General features: G+C 39.9%; 1 protein-coding gene across 2 annotated transcripts in view; it reads left to right on the forward strand.

The window, feature by feature from the left end:
• LOC137170284 (ankyrin-1-like) overlaps positions 1 to 19,229 on the forward strand; it is an 83,826-nt gene that overhangs the window by 30,884 nt on the left and 33,713 nt on the right. For both annotated transcript variants that reach the window (XM_067573523.1, XM_067573524.1), the window contains exons 3-10: positions 13,179 to 13,280; positions 16,234 to 16,332; positions 16,944 to 17,042; positions 17,411 to 17,509; positions 17,755 to 17,940; positions 18,262 to 18,360; positions 18,614 to 18,712; positions 18,957 to 19,055. In XM_067573523.1, coding sequence (XP_067429624.1) covers positions 13,179 to 13,280; positions 16,234 to 16,332; positions 16,944 to 17,042; positions 17,411 to 17,509; positions 17,755 to 17,940; positions 18,262 to 18,360; positions 18,614 to 18,712; positions 18,957 to 19,055 — 882 coding nt within the window. The remainder of the gene's footprint in view (positions 1 to 13,178; positions 13,281 to 16,233; positions 16,333 to 16,943; positions 17,043 to 17,410; positions 17,510 to 17,754; positions 17,941 to 18,261; positions 18,361 to 18,613; positions 18,713 to 18,956; positions 19,056 to 19,229) is intronic.

Raw genomic sequence — 19,229 nt, forward strand, 5'->3', positions numbered from 1 at the left:
TATAGTGATTATGCAACCCCACTTTCAACTCCTCTTATCAGGAATCACTGACCTTGTTTCAGTGCCTTTGAGCAAGACACTGCATCCCCACCAGTCCCAGAAGCGCCTTTCTGCAGCTGACTGTGACCTCTGACCTTTCCCTGTGGCACAAGCACAAGTAAAAAGAAAATCTCCCAGTGGGGATTCATTTCTCTAAGATATCTATCTCTCCCATTGCACACATATAGCTTGTTTAACATGTGACTTCTCTCACAGCTCACTTTCACCCCTCCTCTTTCCATCTTTCTCACTTGCACTTGACCTCTACTTCTCTATATCACTGTTAAAGTCATGTAAGCACTAATGCGTTCATTCCTGCTTCGGTCTTCCATTCACACCCAGCCACCGTTTTCAACTGCCACACACACAGATCTGTGGTCTTGAAGCTGAGAGGTTGGAAAACACCATGAGGCTATAACATAGAGCTTAGGTAAAATGCCATGTAGGATTTTTTTCCCTTGTATAGAAGTGGAAACTTGCAAAAACCACCTGAAAATGCTAGTTTGGACAGAAACAGTTTTCTCCAAACCTTCAGAGATCTTTTTACATGCCTTCCCTGGCCTTCTTCTCTTCTTCTGTTCTCCTCTCAGCTCCTCCTCCCTTTCACTGTATCCCTCTCTTTCCTCTCACTCATTCATTCCCTCGTTACCCTTTTACGTCCTTTATCCCTTTCGTTTATTTGGTTTCACACCATCAGAACCCCCCCACCCTCTCTTCTGTATGTCCTTCCTGTCTTCCTCTTTTTTCTTTCCTATCCATCATTCATGCTCCTCCCTCTGCTGACTGCTCCCTCCTCACATGGTGATTGTATATTGGCCTTATGGGAGGTAGTGCAGTCATTGGCCATGTGCAGCTGAGTGCTTTACATTAGTTATGCACCCATGACTTTCAGACATGGTGGCTCCGAGCTTCTATGTGTCTCCCGTTCTTCCTCTTTACCTTTGCATTTTCTCTCTTTGCACTTTTTTGTGTGGCTTTATATTTATGAGTTGCTGGGTTTACCCAGGTGTTCATCTTTAATAAAGGAGGATTTAACATTCATTCAAAAACATCTTTACATGTTAAAACCAGTGTCTGTGCAGCATTTCTCCCCAGTATAATCTTTACTTTCAGTATTTTTATTTTAGCATTGTGCTAATGTTTACCATGATGATATATTCCACTTTATGATTTCAGTAAAAAGTAGAATTACCTAAATGAGACATTGAGGTGTTAGGATGGCTGTGTATTATTGTCATACCAGAAAACCTGTTTCAGAGAAAAGAACACAGTGAGAAACAACAGTGAATCTGTGAAGAATATTTCCAAATGATGATTTAGAAAGATTGCTTCCTTGTGCCACTGAGCATTTAAGGCCAGTGACATCAAGTGCCAGGTGATCAGGTGCATCTAAAATCAGCTTCTACATCATGCGGTGGTACTTGTTTTATAGCACCTGCCTCTCAAAGCTGATTGGGCAATCACAGAAGTCTTTGATCCGAGCAAAGTTAATGTTGCTTTGGCCAATCAGCCTCAAGCCTCTTAGTATATTGCTTCAGAGAAAAATTACAATAAGATACTCACAAGCACCTGAAAAATAATCCTCTATCTACATATGTGCTAGGTTATATGCTGTACTGCATTTAAATGTGCTTCTTCAACAAAGGTTGATGCAGCGGCGCTGTTAGTAAATTAATTTGGCATAGTACAGCGAGCTTTTTGTGTTTTTAAAAACAAGGTCATCAATCTCTCACCATAAAAGCATGTTTTTGCGTTCAGTTGTAATTTTTTATAGCAGACATCTTGGCATGTCTTAGCAGGAAAAGCACAGATGTAATGACTGACCATGGTATCTGGTATTGTAGATGCTGCGTCACTGGACAACTGAGCCGTTGTTATAGTTATTAGTTACATCTATGTGTTACCTGCAATTACAAGGTAGAATATCTGCCATGAAAAGGGTCTGCTGTCTTCTTGATGATATCACCATTAATCACAGCTTATAACAACTTCACATCTGTTTTTTACACAGAAGTGTGAACAAACCAAATCAGATTCTCTCACACCAGATCTGGGCCACTTGCATATGTAGTCCTAGATCTGATTCATATATATTTTCTTGCTATGCTTGTGCTGTCAGATCAGTCAGATCAGAATTCATGCGTTTTTATTACTTTTACTTTTCACTTCTCTGTGCATGCACATATTGCCTGTCTGTCAGACTGGTAGAAATGAACACGGAGGAGAGCAATAACAGCGACGGGGGTCAATAGAGAGACAGGGAAGTTTAAAATTTGTTGGACATTTATGGAGAAGCTTCTAATTAAGCCAAACTGGAAAGAACTTATCGTAACTGAATGCTAACACTGGGGCTGAGCCATTAAACAAATTTTATTCTCAATTACGATTTTGACTTCCAATGATTATGAAAACAAGATAATGGAGATAAAACGATTATTGTGCTGCATTCCATTTTGCAATGATGTTCTCGTTTTACCCTCCCTAAAAGCCCAAACTCACTCTCACTGGGAATCCACATACTAAACGAGATACAAGCGGTGTGTAAGCACGCTCTTTCCGTTCAATCCACACCGACTCCGACCTGCGTCCAGCGTCTCTGTCCACCGTCTGTCAGCGGCAGCTCCTGGGGAGCTATCTGTTCCTTGACAAAACACTTTCTATGTGAATTGGCCACAGCCCCTCTCTCTCTCTCTCTCTCTCTCTCCAGTTCGCCAGCCGTCCCCCACCATTCAACGGGTTCTGGAGACACGAGACTATCATGTGCTCACACAGACAGCTGCTCTGATGACTTCCCCCTGTCCTATGCATGAGCACTAATGCCCCCTGTTGCTGTTTGGCTGTAGTAGTGTTGTGTGGCTCACTCCAAGCCACTGTGTTTATATGCCCATTTACAGAGCCAGGGCTGCGTAGGGACAGCAGATTGTTTTTTCAGCACACACACAGATGGGACAGCTAGTGGACCGTGAGGAGATATTTGCTGAATTTTGCAAAAAGTGTATCGGATTAAAATCGCTAACTCTACCTTTAAGGCCAGTAAAGTGAACATAGCCTTATTCTCTAACACTGGACAAATAGTAAAACTCTTCCTCTCCCTGTATGCTTCTCTGCAATGTTGCCATTGCATCATTTTCCCAGTAGATCTAGATTATGGCCTTTTGCTCCAATCGCCCTGATAACCATTGAAATATATTTCAGGACCTTGAGATACAATGGCCAACACATTATACTCATCTACCAAATCATAATAAGATTTAAATTGTGTCACTCAAAGCCCAGTTTCTACTGTAGTCGCTGAAATAATCACTGAATTCCTAAGCGGCGCTTTCTGTGTGTTATTAAAATGCTTTTTCAGATATCAGTTGTGCTGGCGGGGAGCTTGACTTTTGATCAAATACCGAGACAGGGCAGGGTGCCCAGAATGTCAGCACAGAGTGATGACGTCAGGACCAGACTCTGAGGTTTAGTTCTACCCAGCATGCTTTGCTTGTAGCATTTCTGCAGTACTCATAAATATTGAAAGGTTATGAAAAGAGAGAGAGAGAGAGAGAGAGGAGGCAGACCGAGGGCGAGAGAGAAAGATAGAGGTCGCACAAAGCTGCTAGAGATGAGAGGGTGAAGGAGAGAGAGAGAGAGAGGTTGAAGGAGTAATGACAAGGAATAAGTATGATGTGTAGCTGAGCAAATGACGAAGTGCTTGCGAATTCAGGAGTTCAGGGCAGCCTCACCCTGTGTCACATTTCTTTATTGTCCCTCGCTGTCTCTCTCTCTCTCTCTCGTGTCTTCGCTTCTTTTCTGTGCTGTAGGCTGAAACGCTTAAAGGAGAAAGTGTGTTGTAAAGAAGAGGCAGAACCTTGCAGAAAGGCAAGTAAAAAAAAGGAAAACGTCCACGCCAAAGTCACCTGGTAAAATCTTTGAAAGGCAATGAAAACGTTGAGTAAAAACACAAAAAAAAGGTGTATTTCTTTCTCGGTGCGTGTGTGTGCAGCACGTCAGGGGGGATTATTCTCAAGAGATAGTAGATTATAAAGATAGGGTTTAGACTGAGAAAGTTAAAAGGGAGAATAATAAATTATGTAGTTTAGAGGAGGATGTAACAGTGTTTCTTTTAGCCTGCTTCACAGCTAAACCAGAAGAGGTGAGGATTGTCTGAAAATACCTACTTCAATTTCCATTTTAGTCGTCCTAATTCGGCAAGTTTTGTAACACATTTCTTTGCAGAATGAAAACACACCTCATAATGAATGTCATTTGTGTGTTCCTCATGTAGGGCAATTTGAAATTTTGGAAGTTTGGAATCAATATTGACACCAAAACTCCAGGTGCCAGTAGGTGTCATATTTTTATACGTCACCCCGAACGCCATCGCCACGCAGAAAGCGAGTGATGCAATATTAATCATGTGCACATGCATAATGTGTGTATATGTGTGCAGTAGCTGTGACAGTGCCTCAGTCGCCACCTTCTCTCTCGCTATTTCTTTGCGTGTGTTCTTGTGTATTATGTATCATGTGTGTGTGTGTGCGTGCGTGTGTGTGTTGGTCGCATTGTCTCAGCAGAATCTAAACCGACATATTATAAGGAAAAGCATGCTTTGATTGTAATGGGTTGCAGAAGCAGTGGCCTGACAGAGGCTATAAATATTTCAGATGCTCTGTTTTAGCACAGGGATAGAGAAGACAACAGGAAGATCCTCTTTTTGATGTGTCTCATCATTGTTTCACAAAGAAAGAGGAATTTGGTGCGCCGCAAAATATATTCATCTCAACAAATCATTTAATCTTTTATTCAGTCAGTCTTCAACTCTGGTTTTTATCTTTTAAGATAAAGAGCAGCAAAGCTTGAGAGGAGCAGCCTTTTGCGGACGTGGAGCTGGTTGCACAAGCATATGTTTGACTTGGTCTGCTGAGTTACTGAGTGGACTTGGTTAGTTCTTCTCTTAGACTATTCTACTCCCAGCATATTTGTCTTCACAATTATATGCAACACATCAGGACTGAACACAGCGAGAGAGTAGATAATGTTCTACAATAAAAAAGACTTTAGCGTTAGCTGTTAGCATTAGCTTACATACAGATACAGTAGCTACTGCGTATATGTACCTACTGTCACTGCTATTTCCACAATGCTGTTTAGACTGGTGTGCACTCACCACAGTGTCTCTCTCACTAGACTGATCTGTGCAGTTGATTAACTTGCATGTAAGCTCATCTGACATCTCACTATGTGTTAGATTTAAGTCATAGACAAACAGTCTTTCTTTGTGCAATCTGGAGAGCCTTTATACCAAGACAGTTGGCTTATATACTGAAACAGCAGAGCAGTTCATTTTCAAGATGCTTAAATGACTAGATTAGGTTTACGGGGTGTTGCTTTTTGATACAGTCTTGATACGGTTCAGCCGGTCACATTCCCTGCATGTGTGGGTGCACATGTGTCTTTCTACCTATATTTAGATGCACTCTGCATCACTTGAACTCGTGTCTATTGTAGGAGTGTGGACAGACTTTTACTTACTGTAGGATTGGAGCACCATCTCACTCTCACACACTCCTGCCATCCATCCATCAATATTGGATCAACTCCCACTCCGTACAGCCTGCAGGACTCTATTGATTTTTCATTCTCAGGGCTATGACTTCATCTTGCCAGGCATAGACGTGCTCTCGACTCGATCACCGCTTCCCTGCATGCAAATGTACAATTACGGCACCTCATTCATAAATTGATGCCGCTAATGCAATTTGCATGTTACATCTCTTTAACACTCGGTTTAGACACTTATCTTGAAAGTATTAAAAGACTGGAAATTTAATGTAGCTAATAGCAGCAATGACAATGTCAAGTTTGCCTGCCACTTAAAAAGACAGCAAAAGCTTCATCAGTTATTTACAACATTGTCACAACAATACATAACAAACAAGATCATTTATTAACTAAATTCAGCCGTCAAACGCTTCTTCCTTTCATTCATCTTGTCTGTCATGCGTATTATCTTAGATACCAGTTATCAAATTTGAATGAACTTTGGAAAATCACATGATTGAGTATTTAGCCCCAGGACCTAAACTAGTGCATATTGTCTATTTGTCTATGTATCATCTCTCAGATGCTACTGAGCTTCTGATGAACGTTATGAAAGTGATCTGTCGTACAAGTGCACCCCTTTTTCACTTATTGACCCTTGAAGTGTTCTGCAATCACAGGTCAGAACGAGGTGACTTATATCATACTGACTGGAGTGGGATTTATTTGCGGAGGACGACATCCTCACAGTTCTCATCAAAGCCAAAGGTCTCAGGATACACTGCATATGGTGTCGCTTCTAGTCTAGTTCAGATGCTTCATTGTGATTACACTGATCAACAGCGTTTTTCATTAAATCTGCGGGTCTTCTCTGCCAAGGTAATATTTTACAGGAAGGTTGAAGTTGAGGGAATTGGGGAACGCGCATGAAGAACTGGAAGTGAGAAAGAAGAAACAGTGGCAGTAATATTAGAAGTGATAAATGAGGTGATTAGGTTGTTTTTATGTGTCTCTGCATTGCTCTCGGGAATATCTCTGCCAGGTCTAGTGGTTTCTTTCTCTGTGTGTGTGATGAAGGACATTGTTAACACATCCAGAGTTTGGGGTTGATGTCCCACTAGAACATCCTACGATAAAAATACGAGCTCTCCTGGTACTGAAAGATGCTTTGGAAAAACACCCACATGCCATTTTAATGTTTTTTGTAATGTGTGTATTCTTAGTGACACACCTAAATTAACACACATTCATGCACATACATCGGTTTTTGCCTTTTTATTCTGTATTTGTACTTGATTGTGATTGTGAGAGAAACTTGACAGCAGGGGCCTGCAAGGCTTCTACTAGTCTGTCTCCTGCTGTCAAAACCTGCAAATCATATGTACCATAGCTTTGTGTGTAAATCTACTCTCCAGTGTGAGTCTCTGCATTGTTAGATTTTCTTTCTATTTTATGCATGTGTGAGTGCGCTTGGTAATATATCCATCCTTTGAGGTAGAAGTGGGTCTTTGTTTAAAACCCGTGAGGGTTCATTACTGTGATCCATCTCCCTCCCTGTTGGTGCCAACACTAACATACTGTGGCGTCTATGCAGCTATTTTTAGTGCCGGTTTTGCATGCGTGTGTGCGTGTATGTGTGTGTTTTGTAGGTAATTTGTCTTCATATACATTTTTTTTTTTTATCATTATGTGAAAGAGTTTCTTGTTTATGTTCTCAGTGACAAACAATGACGATTTTCCCGTCCACGCTTGTCCACCAGTATTCATCATAACAGACCCAAAATATGCTGCTTCATTTCATGCACTTCATGACACAATCATCACTGGTTTTCATTGATTGTCCATCCACTAATATCTAATCTACTAGCTGCATCTATCTGTAGAGATGGATTGGTGTCTGACAAAAAGATTTCTTTGTTTTTTTCCCTCTTTTCCTGTTTGTCCATTTAATGATGGTAGACAATGAAAGAAAACAGTTTTGTATGTCCAACCCATGTCATGTGCCCTGTTTGCAGTGGTAAAAATTACTTACTAAAATTACTATTTTTACCACTTTTAAACACTCAGGAATAGGTTTAGTAGTTAAAGGTTTAAGTTCATGTTGGAAAAAAGTGAAGTTACAGTCCTCTAATATTATAAGCTAAATATATGAAACTCTTTATGCTACAATGTGGTTCATCATGTTTAATGTGTATTTTCTTTACTGTCTGGAGTTATTCAGGTATAGTAGAAGCTATCATTAGTGGCACAATAGTAGTAGTACTGTATGTGTAGTATAAAAGTAGTAGGTATTCTACAAGCACCTACCAAGTAACAGTGCAAAGGAGATGAGATGCATGTTGAACTGTGAGAAGTCTCAACTTAGTGACACTAGGACTCATTTCCAAATCTGAAGTGACAGGAGCTGTCACTACAATAAGTACACGTATCCAATGTTCTGCCAATGATTTCTGTCAGAGAAGACCCACAGTACAGAAAACCATCAAATGCTTCTAGGACAGAGAGTTTACGATATTCAGACATTGAAAGTCTATATTTCCCCCCACCCAAAATCCTGACATACTACGTAATTTCCCTTTATTCTGTTCTGCTGTCTGCAATTTGTCCTCAGTGTTAGTATCTGAATTATCTGCCTCTTCTTGCTTTTGTCAAGTCTATATGTTTAAAAAGCCATCTATTTTCAGCTCAGCATAAAATATGTGAGTCTGTGTTTCACTGTGAGAATATTTAATCAGATCATTTATATTATTTGTGTGGCTCAGACACACCAGCACAGATGTGAAATTATAACATTACTCATTTGTTCTTTGAATCACTTCCAAGTCTGATAAATGTAGGGAATTTTGTGGCATGTCATGTGGCTTACATTCAACATGCTCCCTCCATATGTGACAACGTCTGCGGGGTTACAGATGTGAAAACAGCTAACACATGTAGAATGAAATATGTATGTTTTTGTTTGTTGTATGTTTTTCATTCTATTTATCATTTATTCAAATATTGCTTGTGCAAAAACGTGAGGAAGGAAGTAAGGAAGAAAAGCAGGAAATAAAAGAAGGACGTAAGGAAAGAAGGAAGTAAAAATGAAAGTAAGGAAGTAATAAAAGAAGGAAGAAAGGAAGTGAAGAAGGAAGGAAGGAAAAATTGAACTAAAAAAGGAAGAAAGGAAGGAAGTTAACAAGTAAGGAAGGAAGTAAAAAGGAGGTAATATTTTACATCAACTGAAATCTGACCTGCAAGCAAAAAGTAGCCTAATCATTGATAATATAGCAGCTGATCACTGTGTGTGTGTGTGTGTGATTTTATGCATATAGGTCTAAAAAATGTTGCTACACACCTGTAACTCCAGTACAGAATAAACTCTGATTACTGTAAGTCAAAATCAGGCTAATGCTAAAGGAAGTCTTACATCAATTACAGTATATGTTATGTTTCCTCATTTAAACTAGTGTTGTTTTTGCTTTTCATGTTTATATGTCTGCCATTAACTGTCCGGTCTTGTCTCGGTGTTGTCTTGGCTGGTGTGTGTTCGTCTTCTAGGCTCATGTGGTTCAGCGCTGACTTGTCCATCAGGTCAGTATTGTGGCCTCTGAGAGGTTTGGCCGAAGCCTGAGGAAATGTGGCTCTTAAACAACAGAGTAAATATGATGTTTGTATACATCCTTGTGCACACTGCATTTATTTCCTCAACTTTGTTTGAGTTACCTCACGAGCAGCGGTGGGGTTTCTTAAGGCACCGCATCATCTTTCTATGTCCTGTTATTACACGGTTAATGAATACTTGTACAGATGTTAGAAGATGTGGACATTTTTTCATAACTTATGTTCCTACAAGTGAAAACAGAGGTTTAGTATTTTTAAGACAATATTAATGAGTCAGCAAAATCCTTAAATATTTCAGTTGTGGAGGGATAAAATAAATAAATAAATAAAATTACCTCACCTTTTATGATAAAGGTCTGATTTAAAAACCTTGTGCAAAATAAATAATTTGTTGACGTCTATTTTTCTTTTCTTTTTTTTTTTTGTTGCATTGTGGTGTTAGTTGTGTGTTGCTGTTGCTTCTTTTTTCCATGTAACTGTGATCACCGTGTTCAGGAAAACTGCTGCGTCGTTGTCGTGGCAAGTTTCTAGTCACGCTCATTCGTGCTTTGTCAGTGCTGCTGTGTGTCTCCTCTCGACTTTCTCTCGTCTGTGTGTTGTAGTTCAGACCGGTAGGATGTGCTGCTGGATGCAAGTCACAATTAGGCTTCGTCTGACCTTAGTTATTTTCCGTACATGACCGCTTTTCATACGATAGGATCACTGAAAATGCTGCATATGAAAGAACTCTTCCATAAATTGCCTCTTCTAGCTGACAAAAAACTCTTTTATTCATAATCTTACCATGATAAGCTGCTTTGTTTTAAAATTGAAAGTCAAGCAAAAGTTTTACACCTCCCTACATTCTCAAACTTTTAAAAACTGTTCATCTTGAATAAAAATACGAAGTGTGAAGCTGAGATTGACATTTGTCCTTTTTGAGAATGTAAAATGAAAAACCTGAAAACTCCCCTGCTCAATATCAGCTCATATCGGCTCAGCGGCTGTGAATCCGCTTTATAATCAATCAGTTTATCTCCTGTTGTACCAAAGAAAACATTATTAAATCCTTAACTGTCACTTGAGGCAGTACATTACATGAGATACTATGTGACATACTCTTCATGTCCACCTAAGGGCCCCACACACACAGTAGACCAGTTTTGTTTTGGTCAAAGCATTCCCTCTGGAAGGATCTTGTATTATTGCATTATGTCATTGATTTAGTATTTAACTGTTTGAGTATAGTTAGAAAGAGCAATTTCAACTGTATGTAGTCCTTAAATGGGATTATTACTGATTTTACTGAATCAGAGTGATATTTAACCAAGATTTATTTTAACAATCCTTCCAGACTTTTTTTTCTATAGAGTAATATGATCCAATTTGATATGAGGCGACTGCAAAAAGCTGGAAACAAACAATCAACAAATTAAGGGAAAAGAACGATAAGAAAAACATCTAAACAGGAGGAAATTTAAAATACATGTATCATGAAAGTAACCAATTTAAGCAACAACCAAAAAAAAAAACCCCAATAGATCGATGGAATAAATAAATGTGGGATTATAAAGTAGAATATATGAGTCTGAGAAAGAAGGGAAACGGCAGACATGGGAGAGGCAGCAGGACAAGGAAAATCAGATTTAGGTAGAGGCACAGAGCATTTGTACAGCAGTGAGTGATGCACGACGAGAGGTTTCAGTAATCTGATTATTAGGTGTAACTGGCACGATGATTACAAATAAAGTGGAGGTTGAACTGCCAGGATTGGATGTACAGCTCTCATCTCACCACATGCGATAGAGGGAAGAACGAAAGGGAAGGATGGAGCGAGGGAGCGGCAAAAAAAAAGAGGGAGAAGGAACCACAAGGAGACAGTAGAGGAGCGAGGAAGAAAATGGATTCCAGCCTGACAGCGACATGAGCACAAACCGGGCGTAGGATGAGTTTTTAGAAGGTGCTGCAAGATTTTTCATTTTCTGCAAAATGTGGTCAGCTCATGGCCCGTGCAGCTTAATATACACACACACACACACACACAAACACACAAAAGAATGACCAGCACTCAATAACAAACGCATATTGCAGATGATAAATGCACACCAGAAAACTGGTTCACGAAGCGGTGATGTGGAGTCATGAGGAAGAGGAGGAGGGATGCAGGTAGAGAGTGTAATGAGTAATACAGTATGTCAGCGCAGGAGAAGAGAAACATAAAAGGAGTAAACTTCTTTTGAAATTTTGAAATGGCTTTAGGGTGTAGAATGAAAGTCATAACATAACTACTTGCAGCTGAACACTCAGCGAATGAAATGTCACACCAGCTTCAAAAGCTGTAATATTACGTACAAAAAAAAAACAATGTTTGCCAGTTATTGGAAAAACAAGTATCTTCTAAAGCTATCATTATCTAAGCAAAGTTCCTACATGTACAATATAACAACTTAAGCACTAACAACCCACTGCAGGTCTACTTTTCTTTTCATATGCTAGTTTTTAAATGATATAATATTAGTAAGGAGTTGTGCATACAGCAGACACCTAAAACACACACAGTACCAACACATTAGCTCCTGGCGGTGACATTTACCGTTTGAAGTCCTGTCTCTCATTACTCTCAGACTGTAAGTCAAGTTTTCAACAAATATCAATGAATTAAAAATCAGCTACAAAGTTTTGTGTTTCACTCTAACAGATCTACATCTACACCGGCTTCAGAAAAGCCTTCATATACATATAGTAAATATAAAATGGTTTAGTGGAAGGACAGCTATTTTTGATAGACAACCGCGAAGTGACCACATAAATTTACACTAGACAGACCTGTTTGTTACTAAAAAAATAATTTTTATAGGTTGCTTATTGTGTATTGTCTATTTAAGGGAGATAATTCACATTATTCTGCTTGACTGTTTGGTGTAAAAGTGGTTCATCACATGCTTGACCCTAACCTCTTTTCAAAAGGAGGAAAACAGGGGGACAATCTAGTCTGTCCAATAAAAAGTGAGGGAATTTTTTTCTGAATAGTCCTAACATTGACATTTAATTAAGCATATAACGAGAATAAAAGGGAATGAAAAACAGGGTGTTGATTTAGCAAAAACACAAAGGAAAGGGTCAATCGGACTGGCGAGTGGTTGAGGGAGGCTGTCGAAAGAGCAAATAATCGTATTTGTTTGTGAGATAAAATCAAATGGAGCGCATGGTTCACAGAAACAAAGGACAAGGCTCCTGATGCATCAGCACAGATAAGAGATGTAAGGAGAGAGAGAGAGAGCAGTCCAGTATAATTAAACCACTTGAGAACAACGGCTCAAACAGATAGATCATTTGGCTGGTGACAGGAGTGGAGAGAAGGGTCAAGAGTACACTCACATAACGCAGTATTTCCTCTTTAGGACATTGGAAATATCTCATTGTGCAGGTCAGCCGTATTACACTATCGGCTGATGAATGAAATCAGAGGTGGGCGTACAAACACTGGCACACACCGAGATGCAAACCACAGGAGCTTTCCTCTGAGATCAGACAGGCAGACAGCAGAGCTCATGGCGGAGTGCATGTGCTCAGCTATGAACGCCTGCCAAACTCGCAGTGTGGGCGAAGCTCGACAGTAAGAAGTCTGACATTTTAGCCTTTTGCAGAGGGCAGGAGCGCAGATGAATGTAGTATCGTTTTTCCTGCATGTAGCCTTGTGTCTTGCCTTAAAGTGATTGTTATATTATTATAATGGATTCAGATGTGTAACCGGACTGGGGCTTTTAGTGTAACTACATCCTGATACCGAGGACTTGTGGTGGAGGAATATTTATCTGTGTATATTTATAGCATCTGTGCATATGTCACACCTGTGTATGTTGATTTGTGTTTTGTTATCCTTAGCGTGTAACTTTTGTTGGTGGACAGGGAATGAATGTGATTTTGCTGTGATTAGTATCCCTGTATTACATGTGTTGATCTGTATTTACTTAAATGCTCCTCTCATCTGCTCATCTACTCTTTTTAACAGTCCTCCTCTTTATTCATTGCAGGCCGATGCAGCCACCAGCTTCCTGCGTGCAGCTCGTTCAGGGAACCTGGACAAAGCTCTGGATCACATCAAGAATGGAATCGACATCAATATAGCTAATCAAGTAAGATAGTTTCACTAAAGTTATGAGAACAGCTTTCTAAAAAGCTGTGTGTGTGTGTTTGTGTGTCAGTGGGAATAAAAAAAGATGCCATCCACATATTTCAATTAACAAAACAGTAAATTAAATCGTGGCTCATATCAAAATCAATTACAACATTTAGTTAGTGTTCACAGTGCTTAACAAAAATAACATCATACAGAGCAGTACCTTCTCGAAGCATCAAGCTAAATAAATGTTTTGTTTTTTTCATTTGGAGCACTTCCTCTCTTGATTTTACGATTGCTGTTGCTACATTGCTACTGGTACATTTGTGCTAGTGTTTTAATTTACATGGAAAGCCAGTGACTGGATGAGTTGAAATCCATTCTGGAAAAAAGTGAAAGTGAAATTAAAAAAAAATGAAATGTGGACGCAATAGTCTTGAATATTACCAGAGAGAAATATTACTCTGCATTAACAGTAATCCGTTGGGGTTAGTTTAATAACTATACATTATACAAGTTTGAGATTAAGTTAGCCATCAAAGCAATTAATCGTCAGAATGTGGTGAAACATGAAATAGCGCTGCTGAGCATTTGCACACAATAGCCGCGGACCAAAGCTAGAGAACTTTATTGCCTCGGTTAATTCTTTCTGAGAAATTTCCACTGGTGCTGTTCTAGATTATATTTTTATATACTGTAGGAGGGTGAAATTCATTACACATAAGCTCTTTTCCTTGAAACCACCCTCAAATGCATTTATTACATGCCCAGAGGTAGCATATTGGAAAAAGTAAAGAGTTTTGTCTGTTTGCACTAGTCCCTTTGCTCAGTGCCTTCTGGCTTCCCTTTGTTCTGAGCATAAAATATCATAGCATGATAGTAACCACAGTCTTTGGGATAATGTGCTACATGTGGAGACTACCTGTTGTTGGACTAGTAAGCCACACCTTTTGTGAGACCATGATAAGCAAAAAGTCTTGGCTAAAATGCTAAGAGGAATATTTGAATGCACCGCATAATGTGACTGTGTTCTCAATGGAATGTCATTCTGCAGGATCAGCAGACACTGTAAAATAAAAGACCAAAAAGAAAATTAAAAATTCACGACTCCTAGACCTCCTGATTCTCTATCTTTGTGTAAAGTGGTGCGCATAAATAATTAACTATATTAGATTATAGTTCCTTCAATCTTCAGTCCCGCTGTCTGCTCTCTTACACCTTGTTGCATCATGACTATAATACAACAAATGCAGGCAATTAAATATCATAAGATGTGAATGTGTGAATGTTAATGTGTGTAGTTTGGACACACACACTGTTAGCAGAGAGAGAGAGATGAGACGGGGAAGATAAAAGACTATTGAATCAGGAAAACAGGAAATGCACATTTTCAAGGGTCTTTAATATCTGCACGTTAACACTGTGATCAACTAAGTAATTACTGTTGATATGATCTACAATAATTGCATTTCATACCTTCAACTCGGCAATCAATTCTCTCAGTCGAGGCCCTAAAATTAGACTTCTAATATGATTGAATTCTTCACCCTCTTCTCTGTTTACCATTATATTGATGGCTTTTTACTGAGGACTGAGGCAAGGGCAGAGATGGTATTTTTATAGGTGATTTATGCGATTCTGCAGCAATAACCGTCCTTGCTATAGCTACAACTCTGCTTTTGCTCTCTCTTTCTATACCACCCTCTCCTTCTCTTTACCTCTATTTATCCAGGCATCTAACTACCTCCCATTGTTCTGCAGTTATCTGTGTGACTGTCTGTGCATACATGCATATAATGTGTTTGTGGAAGGGATGTAAATGGCACCGAATGTGTTATTTTTTGTGTTAAAACCAAAACTGAATCTCACTGTGTAACACCTTCGGTCCCACGGTAGATGTTCACATACTAGATACATACTACATTGTTCATTTGACAGCATGTGCATTCACCACTGATACACCGTGCTTCCCGTCACTGTGCGCATGCCCGCAGAGAGAGTGTGTTACCCATTTGAATTGAGTGACACTGCAGTATGAAGGCAAGCCTGAGAACAGTGTGGATCACTGAGACTCCTGGTGGCCAGGTTGGTTACAGCAGGCCGGTTGGAGCTCAGACTTTACAAAGACAATGCATAGCCAGCCATCCACAGAGACACAGTGTCAATGCTGCTTACTCATCAGTCTCACCAGGCTGTGCTTTCTGTCAGAACTGAGTCCTCCTGCTGTCGCTGTGGGTTTATCAGTTATTTTTAGAGATACAGTAACTAGATGAGTAGTGTTCTGCACAGCTGGAGAATACTGGGCATATGTTGCAGAGCTCACAAAGGCATGAGACTGACGCATAGGGGTGCGTTCCCTTTTCTCATTGTTCCTCCATTTTCATCGGTAAAGAGGCCGCGTTTAAAGCAGATGTACTTCATGAACTTAAGAGTTTGACGATGTTCAGCAGTAGAGGTCAAACACACTCGGACCACTGCACCGATAGCAAAGTTTGTCAGTTCTGAAAGGTCATGAGATACTTTATGTCAATGGTTGCAGCCAAGACCATAACAGTTAAGTCCAAGGAGAAGACAAGGCCAAAGGTGGTCAAGGATGGCCTTGGCATGGATGTATAGAGATTTCAGATAAATCCAGTGAATTCTTTCAGGAGGGTAGGATGCATTGCTCTACATGGGTGTGTATTATTACACTAACTTGCAAGAGGACTGCTTAATTCATTAATTTGCCCTGAGAGATGTGGTATCATTTTCCAGTTAATGTGGACTGTGATTATAATAATCCCGATCATTATGCTAGAATTACTGAAGCTTTAAGATGCAGATAATCCTACGTTTAAACAAAAGTTCAACAGTTTATTACAATAAATCTCAAGTGTGGGTTGGTGACAACTTTTCGGGGAATATTGTATCCTAAATTTGCATTCATGTGTGTCAAGTGTGTGACTAAATCCCTCTGTTTTCTCCCTCAGAATGGTCTCAACGGGTTACACCTGGCCTCTAAAGAAGGTCATGTCAAAATGGTCCTGGAGCTACTACATTCGGGCATTGAGCTGGAAGCCACCACTAAGGTACATTCTTCTCTCTCTATGCTTGCTGTCTAAAGTATCATTTCATACAGAACTGAAATCAATAAAGCACTTAAACTGTCAGACTTTCCCCAATACCTTTCCTGGCTTTAGCTAAGCTTCTTCTAGTTCAGCTGAACTGCAGGTATAGAGACTACAGCAGCTAGCAACCATAAGCTAAATTAACATCCTGTATCCACAAAAAACTCAGGTTATGTGCACAGACCAAGAAGTCCACTGAAAGTCCACCAGAAACTGGATGGTCAGAATTTTCAATAAAGCCTCATTATACAGTTTTTTTTAAGAATTTATTTTATTAAATTGCTATTTTCTTTCATGCACTGTATGTGCAATGTTTTTGCAAAGCCAGTTTGTACCTGGCTTGTATTATTTCACTGCTTAAAATGGGCATATGAACAAGACTTTGCTGTCTTCATCATCAGAGTTTTTATCTCATATACTGGATGAAAAAAATACACTAGATGTATCTCAGTGTTATGTTTTCAGTTTAGAGATATAGGCCATTAAACTGCACATTTGCCCCTGTTCACTCCCATTTACATATCTCTCCCTCTGTGTGCTTTTGTTTGTGTGTGTGTGTGTGTGACCTCCAGAAAGGGAACACTGCTCTCCATATCGCAGCACTGGCGGGGCAGGAGAAAGTGGTGGCTGAGCTTGCCAACTATGGTGCCAACGTTAATGCCCAGTCACATGTGAGTCACCGCTACCTGTGAGCAAGAGAAGAGTGTATGAGCGAGTGTGCAAAGTCTGTGTGTATGCATTCATTTGTGTATTTGTGTACTGTAAATGTGACACACCTGCTGGCCCCTCTTAACATATTTACCCACAGTAGCTGTATAGATACGTGAACATATGTGTCCTTGTAAAGAAAAACACCTGTTAATTATTTACAGTAATAATCATCATTATATATGACTAGCTAAGTCTTAAAGCCATGTATATATATCCAGATATTTAATGACATCACATCATGTAAAATGGCTTGAGGCCCAGCTGGGTGTGTTTGTGTGTTGTGTGTATGTAAATGTATATAATCTGTATATAATCTGTGCCCGAGCAGAAAGGGTTCAGTCCGCTCTACATGGCTGCACAGGAGAATCATTTAGAAGTGGTCAAGTTCCTTCTCGAGAACGGTGCCAATCAGAGTCTCCCGACTGAGGTATGTGTCTCTTCCAACTGGCAGTTTAAATGTGAGTGTGTCTGAGTGTGTCCTGACCAGCCACACTCATGATTAGTAATTCCCCTCTCAATCAGGGGTATTTGTGTCAGATACTGCATGAAAGATACTGTGAGAAATGATAGGATGTTCGTTCATTTGTACCATATTCTTCACCACTGCTCAACCCCTCCACAATACCTCCTCTACTTTTTCTCTCATCTCTCCATCTCTTTCCTCTCCCTCAGGATGGCTTCACTCCCCTGGCAGTGGCCCTCCAGCAGGGCCATGAAAACGTTGTGGCGTTGCTCATCAACTATGGCACTAAGGGCAAGGTCCGCCTTCCTGCGCTGCACATCGCTGCACGAAACGACGACACGCGCACCGCCGCAGTGCTTCTGCAGAACGACCCGAACCCTGATGTTCTCAGCAAGGTATATCACTCACTGAGATTGTGTGTACTGGAGTAATGGTTTACTTCGTGTACTAAGAGAACACAAGCAGCCACAAAGAAAAAAAAAACAGAAGAAAAGAAAAACAAACTCTACTATACACTATCACTAAAATAAAAAGGCTGTTTATTGTGAAATAATCTTCAAAGCACACTATAATAAAATCTTGTGTGCTAATTGTTTGTCTTTCCAACTTTATGTCTCAAACTGTTGATTAATGTGTCATGCACTTTCTTTGTTTTTTCATATAAATAGATTGTAATTATCTTAATTTTCACTCCTATTCTCGCACTTTCTCTGTAGACTGGTTTCACACCTCTCCATATTGCAGCACACTATGAGAATATGAGTGTCGCCCAGCTGCTGCTTAACAGAGGAGCCAATGTAAACTTCACTCCCAAGGTCAGTGTATCTCAGCTGCAAGATCACAAACAGAATGAATGGAATAATGATTGTGGTTCAAACATTGTGTGACGAGGAAGAAGAATATAAATGGTAGAGAAATCTTAGCTTTTACAGGGTTTTTCTACGTATTTCGTTGTTTTTAACAGAACAGCTTATATTATACTTTTGTCTTGTCATATATAAGTAATTGGAGACTTGATGCAACATTCACAAACAGTGACTGACTTATTGTTTGCACCTTCTTCACCAGAATGGCATCACGCCCCTTCATATAGCCTCTAGGAGGGGAAATGTGATGATGGTCAGACTACTGCTGGACAGAGGGGCACAGATTGATGCCAAAACTAAGGTAACGTACTGTTCGTCTCCACTCTGATGTGTGCTATTTGCTGCTGTGTTCTCTTATGTTTTGTTCTGTCTACAGTCAAAGAAAGCCTGGCGTTTTGTCATTTATACTTCCTTTATGCCATCCCAATATTTATTTCCCCCATCTGTCCTTTTCCCTGCTGATTTGTTCATTTCTGTCTGTTATGTTGTTCAAAACTTTTCCAATTACTCTCCTGATGTCTCTTACTTCACTCTTGTCTTTGTAGGATGAGCTGACTCCTCTCCACTGTGCGGCCAGGAATGGTCATGTTCGCATCATTGAGATCCTGCTGGAACACGGTGCTCCCATCCAGGCCAAAACCAAGGTAGAGGAATTTAATGAAACACTGGCAATCACAGTGATTGTTTTTAGCCACTACTGCCTGTAATTCAACACTGATCACCAGGGTTTCCTGTTAACTATCGATTTTGACTTTGTGAATCTTGAGTCTTTTAATCAGAGTTCAATGTTATATAACAAATGATGCTCCTAAGGACGT

Source organism: Thunnus thynnus, chromosome 19, assembly GCF_963924715.1.
Source record: "Thunnus thynnus chromosome 19, fThuThy2.1, whole genome shotgun sequence".
Classification (NCBI taxonomy): Eukaryota; Metazoa; Chordata; class Actinopteri; order Scombriformes; family Scombridae; genus Thunnus; species Thunnus thynnus.